General features: G+C 36.2%; 1 protein-coding gene across 1 annotated transcript; it reads right to left on the bottom strand.

The window, feature by feature from the left end:
• Positions 1 to 531: 531 nt before the first annotated feature.
• Positions 532 to 10,534, bottom strand: LOC143547787 (helicase and polymerase-containing protein TEBICHI-like). The gene is made up of 24 exons (XM_077039122.1): positions 10,397 to 10,534; positions 9,540 to 9,823; positions 8,730 to 9,465; positions 8,590 to 8,654; positions 8,378 to 8,483; positions 8,089 to 8,289; positions 7,791 to 7,991; positions 7,554 to 7,715; positions 6,701 to 6,937; positions 6,378 to 6,590; positions 5,443 to 5,793; positions 5,216 to 5,368; positions 4,952 to 5,149; positions 4,652 to 4,870; positions 4,452 to 4,569; positions 3,379 to 4,376; positions 2,843 to 3,297; positions 2,571 to 2,760; positions 1,851 to 1,961; positions 1,415 to 1,767; positions 1,242 to 1,350; positions 1,018 to 1,158; positions 841 to 937; positions 532 to 605 (listed from the first exon to the last, which is right to left on the bottom strand). Exons 1-24 carry the CDS (start codon positions 10,532 to 10,534, stop codon positions 532 to 534), a joined length of 5,910 nt encoding a protein of 1,969 aa, XP_076895237.1.
• Positions 10,535 to 25,215: the final 14,681 nt, after the last annotated feature.

Raw genomic sequence — 25,215 nt, 5'->3', positions numbered from 1 at the left:
TACTCAATCATATGGACAGTTGGCTTAGATTTTTAGCTTAGAAAAACATTAGGGACCATTTTTTAAATATTGTATAGTTTTTTCTGTTGTTTTTGGAATTAACTAGTCTACCGTAATGTTACCAAGTAGATTAAAATTGTAGCTTTGTTTGAGGTTTGCTAACAGTTTGGGATGATAAGATTCTGAAGTCAGATGTTAGCCTACTACAACAATAGAACACTCTTACAATTCAGTTAAATGCATCCAAATTAAAGTTTGTTTGTAATGTCTAAACTGCCCGCGCTTGAAAAAACTAGTTTAATATAATTAAATTTCATATGTATTGTATGTATTTCAAAAGAACATCAAACTCATAGCTCCAAACTCTTAATGCTTTTTCTTTTTCCATTATCAAATTTACGACAAAATTCCTAAACTTTGTGACGGTAGTAGCTGTTACAAATAAATATTCTTGCAATGAAAACTTTCCAAAAATAGAAATGGTGTAACTTCCGCTGGATATATGATATAGGAATTCAACATCTTAGCAATTTACTTGAATGTTGGGAGCAATGGGTCTAAAGATCCCCATGTTCTTCCACATTTCAGTTTGACAATCAGTGGAACTGCAAAAAATAAAAGTCAATTAGATTGGTCAAAAGTCAGCATAATCAAAGTTTCCGACAATGACCTGGTAACTTGTCTTGAATTGAAAAGCTTTATATTTTTTAGTGATTTTATCAAAAACATTTAAAGGTTTACAGTTTTTCATGGGAAAAAGAAAAGTTGGTCACCTTATTATGCAATTAATCGTATATGAAAAACAAGAAAATCAGTAACTTAGAGTGTCGTGCAACCCACCGAGAATAGAGGCGGCACTTTCCATGCTCAATTTGAGTAGCATTCCAGCCTCATTTATAACAGAAGGATCAGCTTCAAGTATTAACTCATCATGTACCTGAAAAATCACATATTGAATATTATTTAAGTTTACCATATATCATTTTATCTTACACTAAAACAATCTTAAAATCAAACCTGTAGAAGAATTCGACAACGACCCTTAAGCATGTGAAATCTTTCTGCAAGTTCAACACTAGACTTTGACTTTTCAATGCCTTCACTTACGATAGAGTGTATAGTTATCATTGCAACTTTGATAATATCAGCTGCAGATCCCTGTAAAAACAGTAAAACGGCAGCGCTTTAATCTTGGAAAACATTCATGTTTTTCAAAAAAAACCTAAAGTTTAATACCGTACCTGACAAATCGAATTCACAGCTTGTCTTTGAGCTTTTGACTTTTCTTCACTATTTCCAAATTTTATTTTTGCCAAAAATCTCTTCCTTCCCATTAATGTCTCCACATAACTACACATCACCAATAACAGATCAAATATACAGAAACAGAAATATGTTTAAAATATTATTTTACCCTTTTTGGCGGCATACTGCGACGGCTTCTTTAAGCCAAGAAGAAACGCCGGGAAATGATCTTTTAAAGCTCTGAATTTTGTCACTAGCATCATTGGGACTGCAATCAAGTTGTTCTGCAAGGGAATTTGCACCCATGCCATATAGTATTCCATAAACCAATCGTTTGGTTTGGTCTCGTTCTGTGGGGTCCACTGATGACTCAGCCTTCCCGGTCCATTTGGCAGTAATCATGTTAAACACATCACCAGAAGGTTTTGTGAGGAGCTCAATTAGTGACGAGTCTTTGGAGAAATGGGCCATTAATCTCAATTCTATCTGGGAATAATCTGCAGTTACTAGTAACCAGTTTTCCTGTGTAAAAGAAAATATTATTTGTATAATTATATTACAACCAATTATGAGGAAACTAGATTATTACTATTATTAATCCTGACCTGAGTTGGGATGAAGAAATCGCGAGGATTTACTTTGTAGTGTTCGGTGTTTGAATCACTAGCCTCTTTTCCGTCATGGTTTATCTTGAATTCAACCATGTGTTCCACACACTAAAAAGAATATTCCAAGAAACAAAAAACCAATTTCAGTAATTGAAGAACAAGATTAGAATAATCACAAACCATTTATTCAAAATATCATATTATTATTGGAGTACTTTTTATAATCATATTTATCCACACTAATGTTAAACAAAAGGTGGCACAGATCAACTCTAGGGTGTAAACAAGCCGAGCCCGATCCCGGCTCGTGTTCAGATTCAAGCTCGGCTCGCTTATTATTTATTAAAATTTATACACATTCATAATTGTAACTTTCATATATAGCATAATCTATGTATATTTAATAAATTAATTAATTAATTTCATCACAAATTTTATATGTGCTAAATATTATTACGTAAATATTATTAAGCAAAAGTTGTATAAATAAGAGCCTCGCTTACACTCGCAAGCCTATTTGAGCTCAATAAGTGAAGCTCGAATTTAGGATTGTTTATTAAGCGAGATTACTTTTAGACCCGGTCCCAGACTCAAGCTCGATTCGATTCAAGCTTTTAGCAAGCCGATCTCGAATAGCTCACGAGCAGCTTGGCTCGTTTACAGCCCTAGTCAACCCAACCCAACCAAAACCGACCCTTTTCAAGTTTCAACACATACCTGAAGATTAGGTTCCTCCATGGATAACCGACCAGTTGCAGTTGAAGTTTGGAGCCAATGCCCATGAAGCGTGTATCTTTGAGTTTTCATGGATAACTTTGCAAGAGAACACATTGAACCCAGTGTACAGTTTAAAAGTTTAGCCAACGTGCGGTGTTCTTTAATAATAGGAACTATAGGATGCTCGTGCCTAAAATAAACAAAATCATTTTCATAATCGATATTTTAAAATTGAAAATTTATAAGTCATTGTGCTAAAAAAATCAATCTACCTTAACATTTCCAAACAATGTTTGTCGGTACTAGGATGCTGTTTCCCTTCATAACCATCAGGAATTGGTAACTTTAACCTTGTATAAAGTACATCTGCAATATCTGCTGATGTGTACAAAGAAAACCGTGTACCCGCTAACATGTACGCTTCGTTTTCAAGAAATCTTAGTTTTTTAGCCAAAAACAGGCGTGACTGAATGCAACCGTCCATGTCAACGCCTATTCCAGAAAGTTCCATGTCAGCAAGGATATTCACCAGCGGCATCTCAGTGGTTACTAGCGGTTCTCGAAGATTCTCAGATGCTAGAAGCTTCCACAGAACTGATGACAAAGCCCGTGTTTGAGATGCACGTCTACAACAACCGTTATGTGCAGCCCTCCGCATCTGATTCTTCCACCGGCCCTTCTGGTTAGCAGCTGCTGCCACATCACCAGGTAACCGTTTCTTGATTTCCTGAATATCAGCATTTAAGATTCATAATTAAAAACACACACACATGTTAATAGATACCCTTTTGAGATTGAAATAACTAACCTTTTCCAAATTAGGGTTAGAGCTTCTTTCATCATCAGGCCAAAGAATCCAAACAGCAACACACAAGTCAACAGCATCTTGAATATGAATTGGAGAAAACATATAATAACTGTTGTCAATGAGGTCAACACCAATAGTTTTGACCGGATGAGTCAAACTACCAAATCTCTGAATAGAAACCGCAGGATTTTTCAAAACCTGATTTTGAATCTTTAAATTCCACCCGAATTTTCTAACTTGACTCTTCCCCAATATCATACTAATTCTAGCCCATCTTTGTTTTGCCAGTTCAAGATTATTATTACCATTCGGGTTTTTGATTATTTTGGTGTCGGACCAAAACAAGTCTTTTGGGATACTAACATAATAAACAGGAGAATCTTCCCAGCATGTTGCAAGACCATGCAGTTCAAATGGGGCAATCGTGTTGAATTCAGACCGTTTGTTAAAATGAATATCAAAAAAGAATTCTAGTGTCGTGTCCCACATGTCCAAAAACGAATCAAATCCACCTGGCACGTGGACGGCACTTGTGGGACCCTTTTCAGATGTTCTTTCTTTGTTACCAACATCTATATTCTCCTTCTCCGGAAGATTTAGATTTTCATTTAAACCATTTTGCCTCATAACGGTGATGTCAGCATTGGAGTTGCTTAAGGTGGTATCATCTGAGTTTTCTTCTGCCGATGTCACTAAGTTAACACCAGATGGACTTTCTTCTGTTGGTCCTTTATTATTTGAGTTTATATCTTTTTGGACCACACAACCGCTACTGGTTGTGCCTTCCCGTGAAGACGTCAGTGGCTCGTTTTTAGTGACGTTCACTGAAGCTGAGGGTAATTTTGGAAGAGAAAAGTGAGAAACATCAACTCCAAGAGCCTTGAAAGCTGAGAAAGCGGCTGCCCTTGCTTCTTCGGCTTTATCTAAAACAATTTTGCGGGCCCCGTTCATTATCTTTTTAGCCACTCCCAATTGAATACGTTTTTGTACCGTATTTTCTAATGCAAAAAGAAACAAAATGTTAGATAAAGCACCGCAATGCAATAAACGGGTCAAACAATCAACTTGTTTACCTTGTGCGTCCCACGATGAAAATTCAAAAATCGCTTTAGCAATTTCAAGTACAGATGCTTCAGCAATTGCTTGGGGAGTACGAAATCCTGCTTTATAAAGTGCTCTAGCTCGAGCACCCTAAAAGATAAACATATTATTATTGTAAATAAAAGATGAATAAATCAGACATAAAAAGCTAGAAAGTTTATATAAAACAAACCTTGATATACGGTATGCTGGTCAACTCAGCAATCTCAGCTCGTACACCAAACGAAACACGGTTTTGAAATTTGGAAAACAAGCTTTCAAGATCATTCCAACCTAATCTTTCACAAAACACAGCAACCATAGACGCAAATCTGCCTGCATTTTCTTGCAAAGATTGCACCATCCCACGAGCCACCTTAAAGCCTTCACAAACCTCTGCAACGGGTACTTCCTTTATCCAAAAACATCATCGCCAAAAGGAGAATATTACAAATATGCCATTGGTTATTAGTTATGATATGAAACAACCAACCTGTACAAGTCTTGACAAGATGAGTGCAACATAAAATCTTTTACACACACGAAGCATTTGATCATGTGTAAGCACACCATTAGTTGACACCCCGAGCCCTTTTGCATCGTGTCGTGATCTTTCTGACGTGCGGATTGGAACTCCGTGGGCCATACGCATCAGAAACGGTTCTTGCACTCCAACACGGTTTCCAACTGACTGCAAGTCTTGATATGATAAACTGAAATTAACCCATGTTTTTGAAAAAAAAATATGAAATATTACCTGCTCAAGAGGTGGCAATTGCATAAATCTTTCGTAGAACAATTCCCAATCGGGTTGAACATCTACATTAGTCGGTGTTACTAAGTATACTAAGTGCAAATCAGATGCAAGCACAAATCCTTCTCTTGCCCTTGAAAGATCATCTAGAACAATCTAGAACCAAAAGAACATAAGTTAGATGAAAAGGTGATACTAAATATGAGAATAAGCATGCTAAAAATGCTTACAAGTGACTCTTCAGGACATAGAGAGCTGCCAAAAGAAGCACGGCCAAGGGGTGTGGTACTATACAACTTAGTTTCTTCACTCCATTCTAGAAACTTCCTCTGACACAGCCATTTTAATGAATCTTTGGCTGATTTTACGACATCTTCAAATGGTTGTGTTGAGTTTAAAAGAGTGCATCTAACGTAACGATGGATATCATTAGCGGTTTGAACTATTCCACCAGCAACAACTTCTAATATTGCATGTGTCATTCCATTCTTATCTTCTGATAAGCAAGAATGCAAAGGTGGACAGCTATCACCAATCAGTGCCACTATTCTTTTCAGTTCTTCAGGTTTGCATATTAGCACCTATGTTTGCAATAAAGATAATAAGATGCATTTAAATATTAAACCATTTAAAAGAAAATGGGTTGAAAGTCGCATGAAATGTATATTTAATTGCATGAGACCTCATAAATCATTTAATTCAAAAGTTTAGACTAATTATTGAAATAATATTACTTTTGTAGTCATATTTGACACACTGATTGTTGTATAAAAATTAAACAATTTGTACAAGTGTCTTGGGTCAACCAGACCCTCCCCATTTTAATCCATACAAATACTTACTCTTTTTTAGACCTGTGAACAAACCAAACAGGGTAGGTTCATGTTCATTCAATTTAACTTTAACCAAACAAACAATCGAACACGAACAATTAAACGAACAAAGTTTTCTTGTTCATGTCCGTTCATTAAGAAAATAAACGTGTTCATGTTCGTTTATAAAACAAACGAACTTCCTGTCAAACGGTTCACAAACAGTTACTTGAAAAGTCGTTTCGTTTACATGCTACCCTTTTTGGCTCATGCAAAAATTTACCTGTTTTGAATCACCCATTTTTTTCACCTCTAATCTATATATAAAAGTTCAGAAAAAAGCACAGACATACACTCTCTCCTTTTGTATCAATTCCCGTGCGACCTGCACGACCAGACATTTGTCGATATCTTGTCCCGTCTATAAAATCCCGACCAATCCTAGGTTGTCTGAATATAACTCGTCTCGCAGGTAGATTCACTCCAGCCGCTAGCGTGGATGTAGCGGTTAAAACACGTACTAGACCTTTACGATAGCAATTTTCAACTATTTCTCGTTCTTCAACCTATATAATAAACAAAAAGATCTCAAAAGATTTAAACTTTACAAAAGAAAAACATGGAATTAAGTCATTAACAATCAGTCAATCGTTAGATGAAAAGATAATGCACATACTGTGAGACCAGCATGGTGATAGGCGACACCAGAAGGAAGTGTTTCAGCAAGTACAGGATCTAACCCTGCAGGAGACTTTTTTAATCCATCAATAGCCGAAGCGATATCAGGATATTCATTTTCACCATTAATATTCACAGTAAAACTCTTGAGGTACTTTGCAACATGTTTAGCAGTTGATTCACATCCTTTACGACTCGAGCAAAAAATCAACACTGAATGACCCTCTTGAACAACCTAATAACATCTCATAATATGTTACTTCATTCAGATTCGTAAAAGGGAAAATTGTACATATGGTCCCTGTGGCTTGACCATATTGCAAGTTTGGCCCTTTTACAATGTGCAAACTTAGTCTAAACATCTGTGAGAGGGTTGCACGTTTAGTCCCCACTGTTAATTCCATTTAACTTTGAACGAAAAAATGATGTTAGGTGTCATTCATGTGAGGATAACTGTGTCTTCTCAAATTTGAAACCCTAATAAAATACTCCTTCAAATTCCAGAACTCCTAACATCAACTTCATTACCTTCAGTTATGTGTTGAACCTTCAATTTTGCACTGATTGAAGGTGATGAAGTCGATGTTAGGAGTTTTGGAGTTTGAAAGAGTATTGTATCAGAGTTCCAAAAGACACAATTACCCTAACATGAACAGCACATGGCATTTCTTTTCTGTTAAACTAACTAAGATAAACGGTGGAGACTAAGCTCACAAATGTTTGGAATAAGTTTGCAATTTTTAAAATATAGAGACCAAACTTGCAAAATTGCAATACGGTCAAATCACAGGAACTACATGTGCAATTTTCTCTTCATAAAATTCTAAGATTTCAAATTTTAAATTCTGTACCTCATTGCATAACTCAATAATATTATCAGGATCTTTACCACTAAGATCGGCTCTTTTTGGAATCGTCCTTACAAGTTCCATTTTTTTGTTATAGATTGAGTTACCAACTTTAATATATTCTTCAAGCGGAACAGGTCGAAAATCTGTCTGATATAGTGCTGCCTGAAAAATATTAACTTTGTATCAGTAATCAGCTAACACAGGTAACTAAAACTTATAATGTGTTTTTGAACTTACTTGCAGCCAATCAGCAACTGCACCAACATTGGGCAGTGTGGCACTCATCCCAACAATTTGGAGACCTTGAGTGGGATCCGTTTTCCCACTGCTTGTTCCAGAACTTTCTCCACTAGAAAATTCTACTCTACCTTCACCAGCTCCATACCGAAGCTTTGTTAGCATAAGTTCCAAAAGATAGCCCCTGTGCTGATCTCCCACCTGGAAACAAAATAAAAATATTATAATTTTTGACATACCAGCTATTAATAAGAAGGCTTACATGTTACATTATTCAAAGATAAGAAACTCAAATTACCATGTGAAGTTCATCAATTACTATGATCCCAACTTCTGATAATCGCCCTTCTTCCAGCAATCTATTTAGTAAAGAATTTGCCTTCTCGATTGTGCAAACGGCTACAGATGTATCTTTAGGAAGAGTCCCGCCACCTTGACTTCCATAATAACTTCTAACATGTTTATTAAGTGGTTCAAGTAACGCTTGAAGATGTTCTGCCTGCATCAGTTACATATGAATAATGAATCTTAAATAAAGTTAAAATCCTCAAAAGTCAAGATAAAAAGTCAAAAAGCAAAAGTCACACCTTCTCTGCACAAATTGATACATACGGCAGAACAAGAAGCGCCACTTTTCTTGTTGATAATACCCGCCGTAACATTAATATTTCCGCAACAAAACTTTTACCCGCACTATGGCAGAAAAACAACAGAATTTTAAAAAAAGTTAAGTAGAAATCTATATAATAAAGAAAAAAATGCAAAAATTTTATAATATTTGTCGTCATAATGAAAGTACCTTGTAGATGCACAATACACAAGGTTCCTTTTCTGTAGCACGCCTTCAACCTGAAGGCAATCCACCTATAAAATAATAACTGAACTTAAAGTTTTGAGCTTCAAATTATTAAAAGAGCATTACAGACTTAGAAAACATACCTGCCAAGGATAAAGCTTTGATATTCCTCGTTTTTTATAAGTTTTGCATATTTCCGAAGGAAGCCAATTGCTGATATCTAAACGATCATTGGGATATACTGAACTCGATGGAGTATTTTCTACACTGTTTAAACCATTCACGTTATAACTTTTGATGTCCGTATTTGGTGATGTTGACTGTCTGTTATCATTAGGTGGACTAAATTCATTACTTCTTGTTTTGGCAACCACACAACTTGAATTTGTGTCTTCCAGTTTACACAGAGATTGAACTTGGTTGCAAGGGGTGCTCATACGTTTATCCTCACACGAAAAATCAAAATGCTTTACCGGTAATGGCGACACTTGTTTATTTACAGATGCAGATGCCAAGTCAGCAATCTTGTTGGCACCATCTTCTAACACACCATTTGCTTTGGACAAACCATCGGCCATATGGATCGCCTCTCTCCAGAACGTATCTCCTGGTGAAAACATAGAGCTTCCATGCATTGACTGAGGTGTTTCTTCACCTGCAACTTTGACAGCTGGCAGACTTGGTGTGTTGCATAATGCCACGTCAGTAACTTCCATGGATGTTGTATTGCATTTCCTCAAGCTCATTTGATGATTCTCCTCATGTGTCTGGTTTCCATCACTACTTATATGCCTCTTCTTAGCTGTTTTATCTTCCAAATCTGTAACAGACAGACTACCGGGCCTTTTATGTGTGTTAACTTGTGTAGCTGGAAGATCACTGCATCATTGACATAAAATTAATATGAAAGTTCAAAACTTAAAAAAAGCAAACTGCATAAAAGAATTACACACCTGCAATAATATGACAAAAAGGTAGTTGCAAACTGTTGTAGCTCTGGATTCTCCACAGAATCGGATGATTCGATTGCCGATGTCAGATTCCTTCTCACATGATCTTGATTATTAGCGGGCCCACAAGCAGTGGGGACAGTGCTAAGAGAACGGTCTTCATTTTGTGAAGAAACCAGATAGGTGGATAAAGAACCCTTAGCACTAGGAGACCCTTCAAGCGAAAGCTTTGCATTTGATTTTGAAAGAGGTGATACAAACTTTTTCTTTTTCTTTGAAGGAAAAAACTGCACATATAAAATGAGATTTTTCAGAAATACGAAAAAGGTATCTTTTTCCATGATCTTGTGTCATATAAACAATGATGCATCAACAAACAGAGTGTTAATTTAGTGAGTGATACAAGTGCATAATGATGAATAGACAGGCAAACAAAATTAGGGTTAATAATGTGTGGGGGGCGCGAGAGGGGGCGCGAGTGGGGGCGCCAGCCAATAATATTGTGACGTGTGGCAGAGAGAGAAACTTGATAAGATGGGTGTTGGTTGTGGTGCTCGCGCCCCGGGACATGGTGTGGAGGGGCGCGAGAGGGGGCGCGAGCGGTTTTTTTTTTATTTTTTTATAAATGTATTAAAAAAACGTATTATTAAAAAAACAAGAAATTATTTAAAAAAACACACATTTTTTTGAGCCAACGGTAAAAATTATGAAGTAAAGATTGTACTACAGATTATGAAGTAATATATATATACAAAAGGCAACTTTGTAATGCAGTTGCACTTGTACATTATGAAGTAAAGATTGTACTACAGATTACTTGGTTGTGATTGACCCTCTCTCCACCCATTATGTTAAAAAACCTGGTCATCACCTCCTTGAACGATATTTGCAGCCCCCTTTAGCAACGGCGATGGAGATGGTGTCTGGGCTGTTGTTCCGGTGGTGGTGGTAGATTGGTTTCCGTCAACGGGATTCCATCTCCGGCAACGTATATACATCACGATGTTCTACCTTAGTGGGTCTCTTTTTTTACCGGTGTCGTCTTCAAACGGTTCATTTTATCGTAAATTATTTAAAAAATTTTTTTTTTTTAATACACATTATATGAGCCAACGGCTCTATTTACGCAACCCAAGAACCCTTCACGCTACCCCCAGCCGCTACCCCCCTTGCGCCTGCCTCTTTTTCCGCGCTCGCGCCCCTTTCGCGCCCCTCTCGCGCCTCGGTGGTGTGGTGCTCGCGCCCCGGGGCGCGAGCGGCTGTCCTCTTGCGCCCTTTCTCACGCTCCACACCCCTCAGCCTAAGTAAATGAGTAGGGCCGGCCAAACCCTACGGTCTTGATTGGACCCAGAGGCTAGTTAATGCAAAAAAACCTAAACTTGATTTAACAGGTAGTAATAGTAATTTGGTTTATAGAAACGGGAAACAAGAATGTTGCAGAATCAATTTATGAAACCCTAACCTAAAGAAGAAGATGCTGGCAAACCTGGTCAACACGGGAGCGGTCAGACGCCATTTTTACGAGATTCAGCCCTACCTACTTTACTTACTTCATCTGTATATGCATTGTATTGTTCCTTCAAAGGATTTGATTTGAACTCAACTCAAGACCGCCAACTAGAGATGGCCAAAAAAACCGGTTGGGGAACCGGTTTACCGGTTTAAACCGGAAACCGGTTTTTACAAAAACCGGTTTTTTAAAAACCGGTTTGACCGATTTACAAACCGCCGGTTCGTCTTTCGGTTACAAGTTCTAGATCCAAAACCGGTTAACGAACCGGTTAATGGAAAAACCGGTTTTTTTTATTAACCGGTTATGGAAAAACCGGTTAACCCGTTTATAAAAAAACCGGTTTTTGACCGTTGTGGAAAAACCGGTTAACCGGTTTCTCCATAACCGGTTAACCGGTTAAAAACCGGTTTTTGAACGTTGTATAACGGCTATATGCCCGTTTTTTTTGTTTTTGGACCGTTTTTTTTTTTTTACCATTTTACCCCCACAAACATCTATATATAGTTTAGGTTGGGTATTGGTTAGATCACACTCGATTATACAACTCCAAACGCTCTAAACGTTTATTTCATACGCGATTATTTTGTTATCTCACGCTCAATTATACCACATTACCACTCCATACGCTCTTATTTCGTAGTCGTTTATTTCATACTCGAGTATACCACTCTTATTTCGTAGTCGATTATCATGGCCTCCCAAAGTGCTGCTTCATCCGTCAACATGGGTGCCTCGAACACGGGAGAAACGGTCGTTCGGGTCATCCCCACGAAACGAAACCATGATGTTTGGCAACATTTCGACCTATGCGAAATGTCTAACGGTAGCCAAAAAGCTCGATGCAAATATTGTTTGAAGTTTTATGGCAAAGATGCAAACTCCACTTTAAAAGCGCATGTACAAAGGCCCTTTTGTAAGGCCTTGAAGGACGAATCGGGAAGTAGTTCGCAGCCGGAGATGACGAATCAAGGAGCGGTGTTTACGTACGACGTTGAAGCGGTACGTCAACAGTTTTCAAACTTTGTGATTCAACAAACACTTCCTTTCAACCACTTCGACAACCCTCAATTCACGGAGATGATGCAAAACTATGTTCAACCACGCTACCAACACGTAAGTCGTTCGACCCTTAGAAGAGATTGTCTTAAAGCATGGAAAAACGCTAAATCCGAACTAATTTCATACTTTTCAAACTTACAAACTGGTGTAAACTTAACAACGGATGTGTGGTCGGTACCTCATGGTTCGCCCGACTCATACATTTGTGTGACGGCTCATTGGGTTGACCCCGAGTCGTGGCAAATGATGAAACGAACCGTTGCGTTTCAATTGTTTGATTACCCGCACACGGGTAGAAATATTTTTCAAATCTTGGATAAAGTCATTCGACAATACAAGATTGAACATAAAATCTTTTCAATTTCGTTTGATAACGCGTCCAACAATACGGCCGCGGTTGGCCATTTAAAATTAAAGTATAAACCTATTTGTGATGGAGCGTTTTTTCATAGCCGATGCATTGCACATATTATCAACTTGGCCGTGCAAGATGGGTTAAACGTGATCGAAACGCAAAGAAACAATTTTAAAAGAATGTTACGAGATGTTTTTAGCAACAATAAAACATTTTCAAGATACAAAAAATTTTGTGTAGAAGCTAATTGTCAATGGTTGGGGCCAAATTGGGATTGTCCAACAAGATGGAACTCGACTTGTAATATGTTTGAGAAAGCCATCCAACAAAAAGAATCATTAATTGCGTTTCATCAAATTTTGTCAAGTAGGGGTAAATGTGCACCGTACGATCCTAGAAACTGGTTATTGATTGAGATCGTTACGGAGGTCCTTCAAATTTTTAAATCTTGCACAACTAGTTTATCCGGGGTTTACTATCCAACAAGCCCCATTGCTTTACCAAAAATTGCTGTCATGTGCACAAAGTTGAGTGAACTTCATTGTAGGGGTGCACCTTATTTTGATATGGGTGTAAAAATGAAAGAAAAATTTAGAAAATATTTTCAAGAACTACCCGCTGTTTTGACATGTGCTGCTGCGTTAAACCCTTGCATCAATGTTGGTGGTGTTGAAGCTTTAATAGAAAAAATTTGTGATGAGCTAGGGTTAAACGACGATCAAAACCCCTATTATAGCCAAACTTTAAAGAATGCTTTCAACACCACCTTGTCAAACATGTATGATGTCTACCTTACAAAATACGGGTCGTCTTCCCAAATTCATGACTCGTTAAGAGCTGTTGCCCAATCCCAATCCCAAACCGACCTTGAAATGGGGATGTACTACATGATTTGGGAAGACGCCGGTAAACGTCAAAAGGTAAACACCCCAAGCAGTGAACTTGGAAGGTATGGTGGTACCAACTTTGTGAAACACATGACTCCGGATGAATTTAGAAGTCTTGATTTGCTGGCTTGGTGGAGAGGTAAGGAGGATGAGTTTCCGATCCTCGCCGCCATGGCCAAAGATTTACTAACGGTCCAAGCTTCCACGGTAGCTTCGGAGTCTGCTTTTTCTGTTTCTGGCAGGGTTATATCGATTAGGAGGACTCGACTCACTGCACCAGCTATAGAGATGTCGATTTGCTACAAGGATTACTTGGACTCTTTAGATAGGGCACAACATCAACGCTCACTCGAGGGGGAAATGGAGTATGAAGCGGGCTTGTATGAAGACGAGGTCAATGAAGGACACACTCAACCAATGACCGATGAAGAAGCCGCGTACGACGATTACCTAAGATATAGCTCGGGATCGGGTAGCGAAGAAAATTAGTTAAAGAAACAGCAAACATGGAGGCAAATCATGAGTAAGAAACAGCAAGTTGTTCATGTAATCGTGTCTAAGCATTCTTTTTCCTAATATGTGCTCTTATTTACTTGTTGATTTGGATTTTTCTAATTTAGTTAAAGAAACAGCAAACATGGAGGCAAATCATGAACAAACTGCGATTGGGAACAACAGGAGCATCTGCTAGTTCACGATTTAATGTTTGTATTTTTGAGTTAAATCATGAACAACAGTTCTTGGCAGAGATTTCTTCAGTGTTAATGATTTAATGTTTGTATTTTTGAGTTACGAATATGCGATAACGATTTAATGTTTGTATTTTTAATGTAAAAACTATAAATGAAAGTTATGTGTTTTTAATCTTTGGTTTGTTGAAAACACATTCACCAACACACACTCATACTCATCTTCCAAGCAAAGAACCCTAACAACGAAAGCAAAAAATGGCTTCGGTCAGTCCGTTTTGCCTTGTAGTTACCGTTTTGCCTTGTAGTTACCGGTTTGTTTATACTGTGAAAAAATAATGGTCTTCATTAAGTACAAAATATAAAAAACAAATATTCGTATTTAAAACCGCGAAATTTAAAAAAAAAAAAAAAAAAAAAAAAACCGGTTAATAAAAAAACCGGTTTATTAACCGGTTCTAACCGGTTTCTAAACCGGTCCTAACCGGTTAGACCGGTTGGGTTTTGACAGCAAAAAACCGGTTATTAACCGGTCCGGTTATTAACCGAACCGGTTTTTTTCCGGGCCAAAAAAAACCGGTCCGGTTAATAACCGAACCGGTTTTTTTAAAAAACCGGTTTGTGCACCTCTACCGCCAACTCCCGGATTATTAAAATAGAGTAAAATGCCAACATCATCATTTTGGTGATTTTAGTCTAAAAAATTGTTTTTTTTTTTACAATTTCTCGCTTCTTGCCAATTTCGTCCAAATCGTTAACTCCGTTAATTTTTCAATGTTAAGTTAGGGACAATTCTGTCATTTTATATATTTATTATTTAAAAAGAAAACTCTAAAAATAAAAAACAAAACCCCTAATAAACCATCTTCTTCATTGAAACACATGTGTAACAGGCAGACCTCGCCGGCCACCATCACGAAATCTGGAAATGCCATCGCAAGATCTAGGAGCATTACCACAACCGCGTCCACCACACCATTGTTCTCCGTCGTCACGCCATAGTTTTTGGCGGCAAAAATCTATCCCCGGGCGTTGATCTCTGTGCCGGAAAATTGTTTCACCACTATCACCGTGAAATCGCCACAACCACTGTCTCCACTATAACCACTGTGAACAATGGTTCATGAGGTGGCGACGATTGTTCAGATTTTACAGATCTGGCGACGAGAGGAAGATGAGGAGACAACGATGGTGGTATGGAGATGGTGTTTGGCTAAAGAATAAAAGGAGTACGGGAGTGGCGGGAGATGATGGTGACGGCGGTGGCGGACGGACAAGGTGGTGGTACCTAGCGGGCAGGGACGACGAGGCTCCGGAACTCCATCGTCGTTTAGTTTCTTTCTTTTATTTTTTTAACATTTAGGTAAATTAATAATTGTCCTTGTTATTATTATAATAATAATAATAAATTATTTAATTTAGGGTTTTTTTATTCTTTTACTTTATTTAATTAATTTAAATAACAAATATGTAAAATGACAAAATTACCCCTAACTTAACATTAAAAAACTAACCGAGTTAACGATTTGGACGTAATTGACAAGAAGTGAGAAACCTCGATGGTCCACTTGCAAAAAAAAAAATTTTGGACTAAAATCACATAAATAACAAAACCTAAAGGATGATTTTAGCACTTTACTCTTTCAAAATATAGTTATATTTTTTATTAAATATCATTTTTTTTTCTTTAGGAAAACGTTAAAATGGTCATTTACATTCAAATCGCTAACTAACCCGTCTATTTTTTAATGTTAAATGAGGGACGCAAGTATATTTTTATCATAAACAAGAAGGGTAGAAACTCATTCTTATTCATATATAGAGATTGTTACATATTTCTTCAACCAACAAAATTAATTACATATTTCTTCAATTCAAATCAAATTACCTTTTTAACCTTACCTTTTGTAACACCCTGGCTAAATCGGAAACGCCCGAGTGTAACGTACAGATTGTTCAAAACACATGTGACACTATTAAGTGATAATATTGTCATTAATTCATCAATACATTAAACACACAAGTTTATACAAGAAATACAAGAAAAATAATGTCACACCCCGACTAGCACAATGCGGAAGCATAAAACGGGAATGCAACAGACACCTCTGGTATCAACACATTGTTTATAAAGAAACATCAGAAACTAATTTACAATATATTACAATTCATTGTTCTATCATTGTTTTACAGTCTAGGCGATACAAACAAAACTAGTTCGTTAACTATACGATCTTACTACTAACACCATTGCTTCTATTTACATAGCATCAACCACACACCTTGGGCAAGTAACAGATTACCAAATCATTCCGATTTAGGTACACCTGAAAAGCAGTTTAAAACGGGTCAACTACTAGAGTTGGTGAGTTTCACGAGTTTCAAGAAAACAGTTATGAGTATTCACAAGTTAACACTTGTAATCATGATATAAGTATGTATGTATGTAAATGATGTAATTATGCTAAGCTATAGTGAAGCCTTGACTGTATGTGCTGCGTGCATCTATTTCTCACGCTAGATCAACCACTGTGGCTCCCCTTCCGCCCACAACATGCCCCGGTAGCTATGTCTAACACTACATAGCCTGTTTGTATAAATATGGTCACGTGCAAACGGCGGTATGTGACACGGCAACCAGGCCGATTCCGTTTGGGTTTGTCAAACCAATAGTACTATTCACAAGCCACCGGCTCGAAGTTAATCACTGTGATCGTGAGGACTTTCGTGTGTTAGCACTTAGATAATTCACATCATTACAAAGTTTCAGATAAGTATATAGATATAAGCAAACATGCTTTTCACCCCAAAAGTTCGTAAAACAGTTAAGAAAGTGGGGTCATGAAACTCACTGTTTAGTAGATAATCAGTGGCAAGTCGGTTCGGGGTTTGTATAACTTGCAATCACGGTTTCCTATAATCAATATTATAATAATATTAATATTTTAATATTATTATAATCTCAATACTAAACTGGGCTGTATAACCACTCTGGGTATAGCTGGAACGCCCAGAAAGTGACATTAGGCTTAGGTTGTGATGTTGTTCAATGTTTAATACTTAAAACCGAACTTGGCTCAGATTCCCGTTTTCCCAGCTGGGCCAAGTTGTTCGTTTACGCGTTCAGAAAACAGTTATGGGGAAGTAAGCTTGGGTAAATGTATTGGTTAATAAAATGATTAAGTTATAAAGAAGGATCACACACTGGGGTCCCGGATTAGCCTCGGGGCCCGTTTCCGTTTATTCAGATTGATTTAAGAAAAAACGCACACAATCTATCCGGATTGTCCAGGTTTCTCATAGAAAAGTTCGTTTTTACTTAATTAATCCAAAAATATGATTTTTGATCACTCTTGGTGTTTTGATATTCCCGCAGGTTCGTTAGTCGCGAACTTGCCGGTTTTTATAAAAACTGAATTTGTTTAATCTTCAAATTAGCATAATTAATTAACCGTTAATCATTAAATTATGAAAATTTAGCCACTTATCAATTAAAATATGTAGATTTTTATAAAAATATTTCTGGAATTATTTACTGATTTATTAATTTATAAAAATTCATTTTATCAGCTATATTTCGCCTGAAAATCGTCCGTTTATCCCAAACAATTTCCAAAAATTCCAAAAAAATTCCTGAATACTCAAATCATGTCCCAAAACAACCTGTATCAATTCCAGAATGTAAAAAGCTCATGCAATATTCTTTTCGGTCCAAATTCGGCTATAAAAATTCACACGAACGCATATACACAAAACACCTTTAAACTTCTCCAAATGATCCCAAAATTTATATGTGATCAAAATACATCAAATGTGAGTTCCCAGAAAAATTTCATAATTTTTGAAGTATTTTAGCTATTTTTCCCAAATAAACGTCCCAATTCGGTAATAAATTCGCCAAATATTCTCGGATGGTCGAAAGATTACCAAATTTCAACAGGGACTCATTGACATGGTCCCTGATGTCCCTGAAAAATTTCAAGGCCTAATAATATGCAAATCACAACCTTAACCTAAACAGCCCGTAAGCGAGTGTTTCGGCATTACCTTAGCGGTTTTGGTTCGTTTCCGCTTTTCTAATCAACTTTTCAAGCTCTTGTGCTCCTATGTAGGCTAGATACAAGTCCTATATCACAAACCAAGCAATTTTTCATCAACATAACAGCCCTTAACTTAGGGTTTCGGCTAGTGCACAAAAACGAACTTTTGAACTGTAAAAATGCCGTTTCAACCCTTTAATCCGTGTTTATGGCCAAAAAAACTATCAAACCAGGTTCCTTACCATGGGTATGATCAAAACATGTTTATGGACCATTTTTAGGGTTTTTACATGGTTAGGAATGATTGTTAGCAATTAAGACATGTTTTTATGGTATTAATCAAGGTTAAACAAGTATAAAAGTAGCTTATTTAAGTTGTTTACCTTAGGGTTTGAAGGGTTTCCCGATGAAGAAAGGTTTTTCCAGAATTTTCTTGTGGATAGATGTGCAAAAATATCTTAAAACTAGTTTATATGTGAAAGAAATCAAAAGGGGGGGGGGGGGTTTGCTTGCCGATCGGAACTTCATGGGCCCATTTTGGCCCAAGTTTCTGATTCTAAAGGCCAAAAACGAAAAGCCCAGTCCAAATTTAGTTCGGGTTCGGTTTTTGGCACGAAAAACTTATCAGGTGCGACAAACAGCGCGAAAACGAGTGTTTTTTGGCTAGTTTTGTGTAAAATTATAAAAACATACTATATGTTTGTAAAAATCGAAAATATTTTCACGGATCACTTAAAACATTTTAAGTAAGTGTTTGGTAATTCTTTTTCGACTTAACGGATGATACAATGCTTGGTTTGTAACTATCTTTCGCGTTTAAATCTATAGCGGGTAGTTAAACGAGCATGTTTTCGTTTAACTTGTTTGCTATCGAACTAAGGCCATATTACTAATATTTTAGCTTGTATAGATCGTATATCACTTATAGATGCCCCCCCGGAATATCTGGGTCTTAACCCGACCCGTTCGGTTAATCGTTTGATTGATATGCTAAAAGCGTTTATTTGCTTAATCGGTAAATACGTACTGAGGTGTACCTTATTTTGGCTCAAATGTCACAAATAAGTACAACAAAGCAATTAGTCCATTTGTTTGAATAACCTAAGTCTAGTGTCTTCTTCAAGTATCATTATCTAATAATTGTACATGTAGCATTTATATAAAATAAACGGTCAACTACAAGTAGTTGGTGAGAATCACAAAGTTTTAAAATACATACATAAAAATCATACAATTATATGAACCGTGTAATCAACGCAAGTAAAGTCCTTTTCAATTGGTTACAACCAACGTACTCGGGATATCGCACAACGCACGCAGCTTTCCAGTTGAGGCTGATCAATGTACTCGGATAGAACAATGCACATAAGGTCCTTTCCAGTTGGGGGCAACCAACGTACTCGGATAGCAGAACGCACATGAGCGAATAAACACACAAGTCCATAATGCAAATTGTAGTATGAATAAAGCATACTAGGTAAAACATTTGAATACGATATACGTGCTACCTCAAAAATGTAAAAGCGTTAAAAGGGGGTGTGAGAAACTCACCTCGAAATCAAAGATAAACTTGCAAGAAAAGCCGAAAGCACAATAACGAAACCAAGGCAATCAAAATCGAAAGTGCGTATAAGAATCCGAAACCATTAAACTTCTCGAACTATAATTAAAACAAAAAACAAAAATCTAACTAACGGGATTGCATAGTTAATTTAATAACTTAGTTAAAAGGGATATTGATATATTTTATGGATATTATTGTATTATTATATTTAAACTTTAACGGATTTAACGATTTATATTTTAATATTATAATTAATATGATAGTTACGGATTTTAAATAGGAACTTTATATCGAACAATTCTAACTATATTGAATTAAAGTTACCGAGATATAAATGAATTATATTTAATGGATTAATCATTAATGTTTACGAATTAAAGCTTCTAGAATTAACAGAATTATGGTTTAACGAATTACAAGCTAACGAAACTAATTATTAAAGTTAATGAACTATCTCATTTAAATATTATTTCGATTAATAATTTATTATCAATAAGAGAATTTTTATTATACTTACGAATTTTATTGGTTTAATATTATTCCTAATAAGGTTATGTTCGCGTATTTTAATGGAACAAATAAATAATAAAATATCATGTTTAATGGGTTTAACGAAACTTTAACAGATATAAAGAGTTGGGTTTTAAGTTGAAAATGATAAAATTAATTTATGAATAATTTATTTAAGTTAAAATAATTTTATTTGATTTATAATGATTTTTAAATAACTAAATTGATTCTTATACAATAAATAAATTGGTTAAAAAAATAAAATGTTAAAACTGCTTTGACCCAGGTTCGAACCCGGGTCTGTGGCTTAATAGTAACATGTCTAACCACTAGACCAAGATATGAATTTGTTTATGAACCAAAAACAAAAATATAAATATTATCTTGGTATGTTCATCTTCTTCACCAACCCTAGGTTTGAAATTCATTTAACTATGTTCCATGTTTGCAAAAACCAGTTTGGGGGTTTTATTCGAATGAATATTAATATTACCTGTAAAGGGTATGATTTGATGATGAACATGGCTTGCCAGAAAATTAAACTTTGAGGATTGATGACGGATTATTGTGAGCGTGTTGGTAAAATTAGATGTTTTGAACGAGTTTAGCTTGATGTCTAGAATCTATTTATAGGTTTAATTGTAACAAATATTGTTTAAAAGATCATTATTGGGTTTTAGTCATTTCCGGCGGTTTAGGCGATGTTCACGGACATCAAATGCACAAAATAGTTGTTAATGTACGTTGTTATCGATACATTCGCGATTATTATTAAGTTCAAATGTCGTTGTAGTGAATTAAGTGGTCAAAAACAGGAGTTACAGGTGCGTTTTAAGAACTAGCCGGAAAGCCGGCTGTTGAGTCGGAAATTTACAAGGAAGATTAGAATCTTCTCAACCTCCTCAAAGAAATGGCTAAGTATGGACTTCGAGCAAGCTTCGAGCACGTATTTACTACCTCGAGCATGATGTCTTATGCTCATAAGACTATCTTCTGGAATTTTTTCTAAGTGTTGAAGGCTTCGAGCAAGCTACACTTCGTCAAGCAATGATGTTCTTCATCGAGTATGGATTGCTATTCGAGCAAACAACTTGATCTATCCAGCTTAAACCAAGTCTTACGAGCATCTTGGTGGGTCGAGCATGGATACAATAAAAGAATATCTCAAATGTTCTAAGTATAACCTTCGAGCATAGTTCAATCTCGAGCAAACTTCTGTATTCAAGTATGCTGAAGATTGTTCACCATAAGTCATAAGGCAAGATTGAAGAGATCATGGAGAACATGCTTGCTCGTGGAACCTATTCGAGCAAAGCAAGGATAAGTTATGAAGATTGAAGTATGCTGGAGAAGAATATTTTCTTCTGAAAATATTCTAAGTAAAGTTTGCTCGAAGACATGTTTCGAGCATGCTATGCATTACAAAGTCTCCTCGACAAGGAATTATCATACTCGAAGACTTGTTTACACTTGTATTTATTTTGTCATTCATTACGTAATCATTAGGGTTTCTAGAAGGAATGTCTGGGCCTATAAATAGAATCCTAGGTTTCACACTATGGGACAAGTTTTTACGGATTACGAGAGCATAACAGTCAGAGCGATTATTCCTCATTTATGCTACCTCGTACCGCCATCACGAAACCCTAGACATTCCATGCAACCTTATCACTGTTATTAAACAATATATTAATATAGTGAATCTTTGTCTATTGCTTCTACTTATTACTAATCATTTATTTTCATTCTAATCTTCATTCCCAATATTTGATTATACTGATTCCGCCGGTATATTCAGAAGGCCTTTGGGGTATTAGATCTAGTGTGCTCTTGTCAACCACTGTTGGTTTTGCACTAGGTCCGGTCCTGACAAGTGGTATCAGAGCTGTGTAAGCTCTCCGAAGGCCACGGGTTTGAAGTTTGAGTGTCAAAGTTTAAAACTTTAAAGGGTATTAAGTGTGACTGCTTCCAGATCTGAGAAAATTTAAGATATGGATGAACAAGAAGTATCAACCAACAAGATACCAAGGTTATTGGGACAAGAAACTACATCAAATGAATGATTCGATTGCTGAGGTCAGATTCCTTCTCACATGATCTTGATTATTAGCGGGCCCACAAGCTGTGTGTACAGTGCTAAGAGAGCGGCCTTTATTTTGTGAAGAAACCAAATAGCTGGATAAAGAACCCTTAGCACTAGGAGACCCTTCAATAAAAATCTTTGCATTTGATTTTGAAAGAGGTGATACAAACTTTTTCTTTTTCTTTGAAGAAAAAAACTGCACATACAAAATGGGGATTTTCAGGAATACAAAAGAAGGTACTTTTTTCGATTATCTTGTGTCATATAAACAATGATGCATCAACAAACATAGTGTTGCATATAACTTAAGAATAAGATAGTTATCTTAAGATTAGATCACGTAAAGAACCGAATACAAAAACAAAAAGAACACAAGAGATTTAACGTGGTTCGATGTTGATTTAATTGAGTGATACAAGTGCATAATGATGTATAGACATGCAAACAAGATTAGGGTTAATAATCCGTTTGGTAACTTAATGACTGAGTGCTACTAGAAATGGGAAACAAGAATGTTGCAGAATCAATTTGAAAGCAATATAATATGAGAATGATACCCTAAATATTGGTTCAAATTTCACATATTCATGAAACCCTAAAGAAGAAGATGATGGCGAACCTGGTCAACACGGGAGCGGTCAGACACCATTTTTACGATATTGAGCCTTAGTTACTTTACTTACTTCATATGCATATGTATGTATCCCACTATCATTGTATTGTTCCTTCAAAGGATTTGATCCGAACTCAATTCAAGATCGCCAACTCCTGACGAATTATTATTTCAAATTTCAATATATATATATATTCATTATCATTTTCTTTTATTATTTTTCTTTAGGAAACTGGTAAAATTATCATTTACATTCAAATTGCTAACTAACCAGTCTCTTTTTTCATGTTAAATGAGGGACGCAACTATATTTTTGTCATAAACGAGAGGGGAGAAACTCATTCTTATTCATATAAGAATAAGATTTATACCGACATTAATATATATTTGTTGGTCCCAAACAGCGTTAATTATCACTTAACAAGATACGATTTCAACAAGAAGATAGTTAATTTGAGCGGAATTTGAAATCGGCTTGTGGGAATCCGACGTACAGAATTATGAGTTTATATTAGTTTCAAGCAAATTACAAGTGACTGAAAGATGAACAACTATTTTGTTTAACAAAATGAATAACTCAATGAATTCTGCCCAAAAGATTAAGCTCGAGTTGGGGTGAATGATCCAGGTCTTTGAATGATTCAGCTCGTCATCTTCTATTCATTTAATTGCCTTTTATTAGGATAATTTGGGCATTGACTAGTGTACAAGTGAGTATGCACTCTTATTGGGGCTTGTTCCCTAAAACTCTTCTTGTGTCAGTTTATCCCTTCGGTAGGGTACTTAACTTGTCAACTTAGCCTCACTTAACTGGCAGTGCAGACGTGGCTTGAAGCTTGAGTATTAACCATGTGAAAAGGGCTAAGTGTAGAATCTATCTTTAGATTGATCGTCATCGAATGAAGATTCTAAATATAGTATTATCGGTCTGTTGATCAGGCATCAGAGTATTGTCATTAGCGGACTGATTTGTAGTAGGTTTCGGTAGATTTGTAGCTCTGATCTTGTGTTATTCAGCTTCTTTGTAGAACTTTTGTTTTGGTACTTGCAAATAAATAATGAATTGATCTAATGATCCATAGTCCTAACAACCCCTCCCCCCCAGTAATGAAAGAAAAATATATGTATAAAATAAAGGAAAGTGAAAGAAAATTTATAAGGAACTAGGATGTTAAGAACAGTGGTTACAAGACCAAATATGAAAAATGTTTACGAAATGTGTCCAAAGAATTTAGCTTTGACAGCCTTTTTCCTTGGAACCGTTCTATCACATTTTTCATAAAGTAGCTTCAAATTTTGTCTCCGCCTTACCCAATTACCAACAATATCTTTGATTTTCTTCTTATGTTCTTTTAATCCTAGGCCCGGTTAAACAACTTCCACCATGTTCATGTAATCTTGTATGTGATGAAGATTTTATTTGGACTTTGGAGTACTTACAGAGTTCTTGTAATCGGAATAATCTTCTTTTTCTTTTATCTTCTCTGTAAAATACACCAAGCCCAGAGCATGTTGCAATGAGAATGTGAATCGTTGATCTTCTGTTTTTGGCAAGTCCTCATTGGAAGGATTAAGGAGAGTATGGTTAAAAAACTTTGTCTACTAAGGCAAATATCAAAATCATAGAGAGCATGTCTCTTGTATATTTTTTTTCCCAGCTTTGGGAATAACATAAATGCCTCTTCTGATTTTGATCGCATTATATTTTTCTTTAGCAAAGTTTTGCCTTAAGCTAATAAGATCCTTAGGATGAAATAACTCAAGATCACCATCATCAAACTTGTTTACTGGCCTATTTTCTCTAAGAACTTCATAAACATTCCATTTGTGTGCTCCAAAGTTGTCTTCCATGTTTCTTTCTTTGATATCTGAGACTCTTTGGATGGGTACCAAATTGAAGTGATGAGTTATTTCCATATGATCACAACGTGTTCTATAGTTAAAAAGGTCACTAAATCTCGAAATGTGAAGTGGTTCACCGTAAGCTTTATACATATTAGGACAACCATTCTTAGGAAATGTGATTTCAGGAGCAGGAGTTGAAGTCATAAAGCTTCTTTTAGTTGCCTCCTTTTCTTCTTTGATATGTATGGATGGTGGGGGCATATATTTACGAGCACGCTTATTTGGTCTTTCTTCTACAACAACAATTCCCTACCCTTTGATGTAGCATCACCCTTTTTTTAGTACCCACAAATTTTTGATTAAGCTTATCTAATTCTAAAACAACTTTGTCGAAGTGTGTTGTCACATTTAGATTAAGACTCGGTTTTTGAGATTCAACTTTTGATCCAGCTTCAGAAATATGATTATTTAAGTCTTCAATTGAGCTCTAGACTCTAGATAGTTCTTTCTTTTGTTCTTGT

Source organism: Bidens hawaiensis, unplaced genomic scaffold (assembly GCF_021521415.1).
Source record: "Bidens hawaiensis isolate Kalapana, Puna unplaced genomic scaffold, B.hawaiensis_p1.1 tig00000905_1, whole genome shotgun sequence".
Lineage (NCBI taxonomy): Eukaryota > Viridiplantae > Streptophyta > Magnoliopsida > Asterales > Asteraceae > Bidens > Bidens hawaiensis.
The sequence above is the reverse complement of the archived record's forward strand: the minus strand, read 5'-3'. Positions and strand labels throughout refer to the sequence as shown.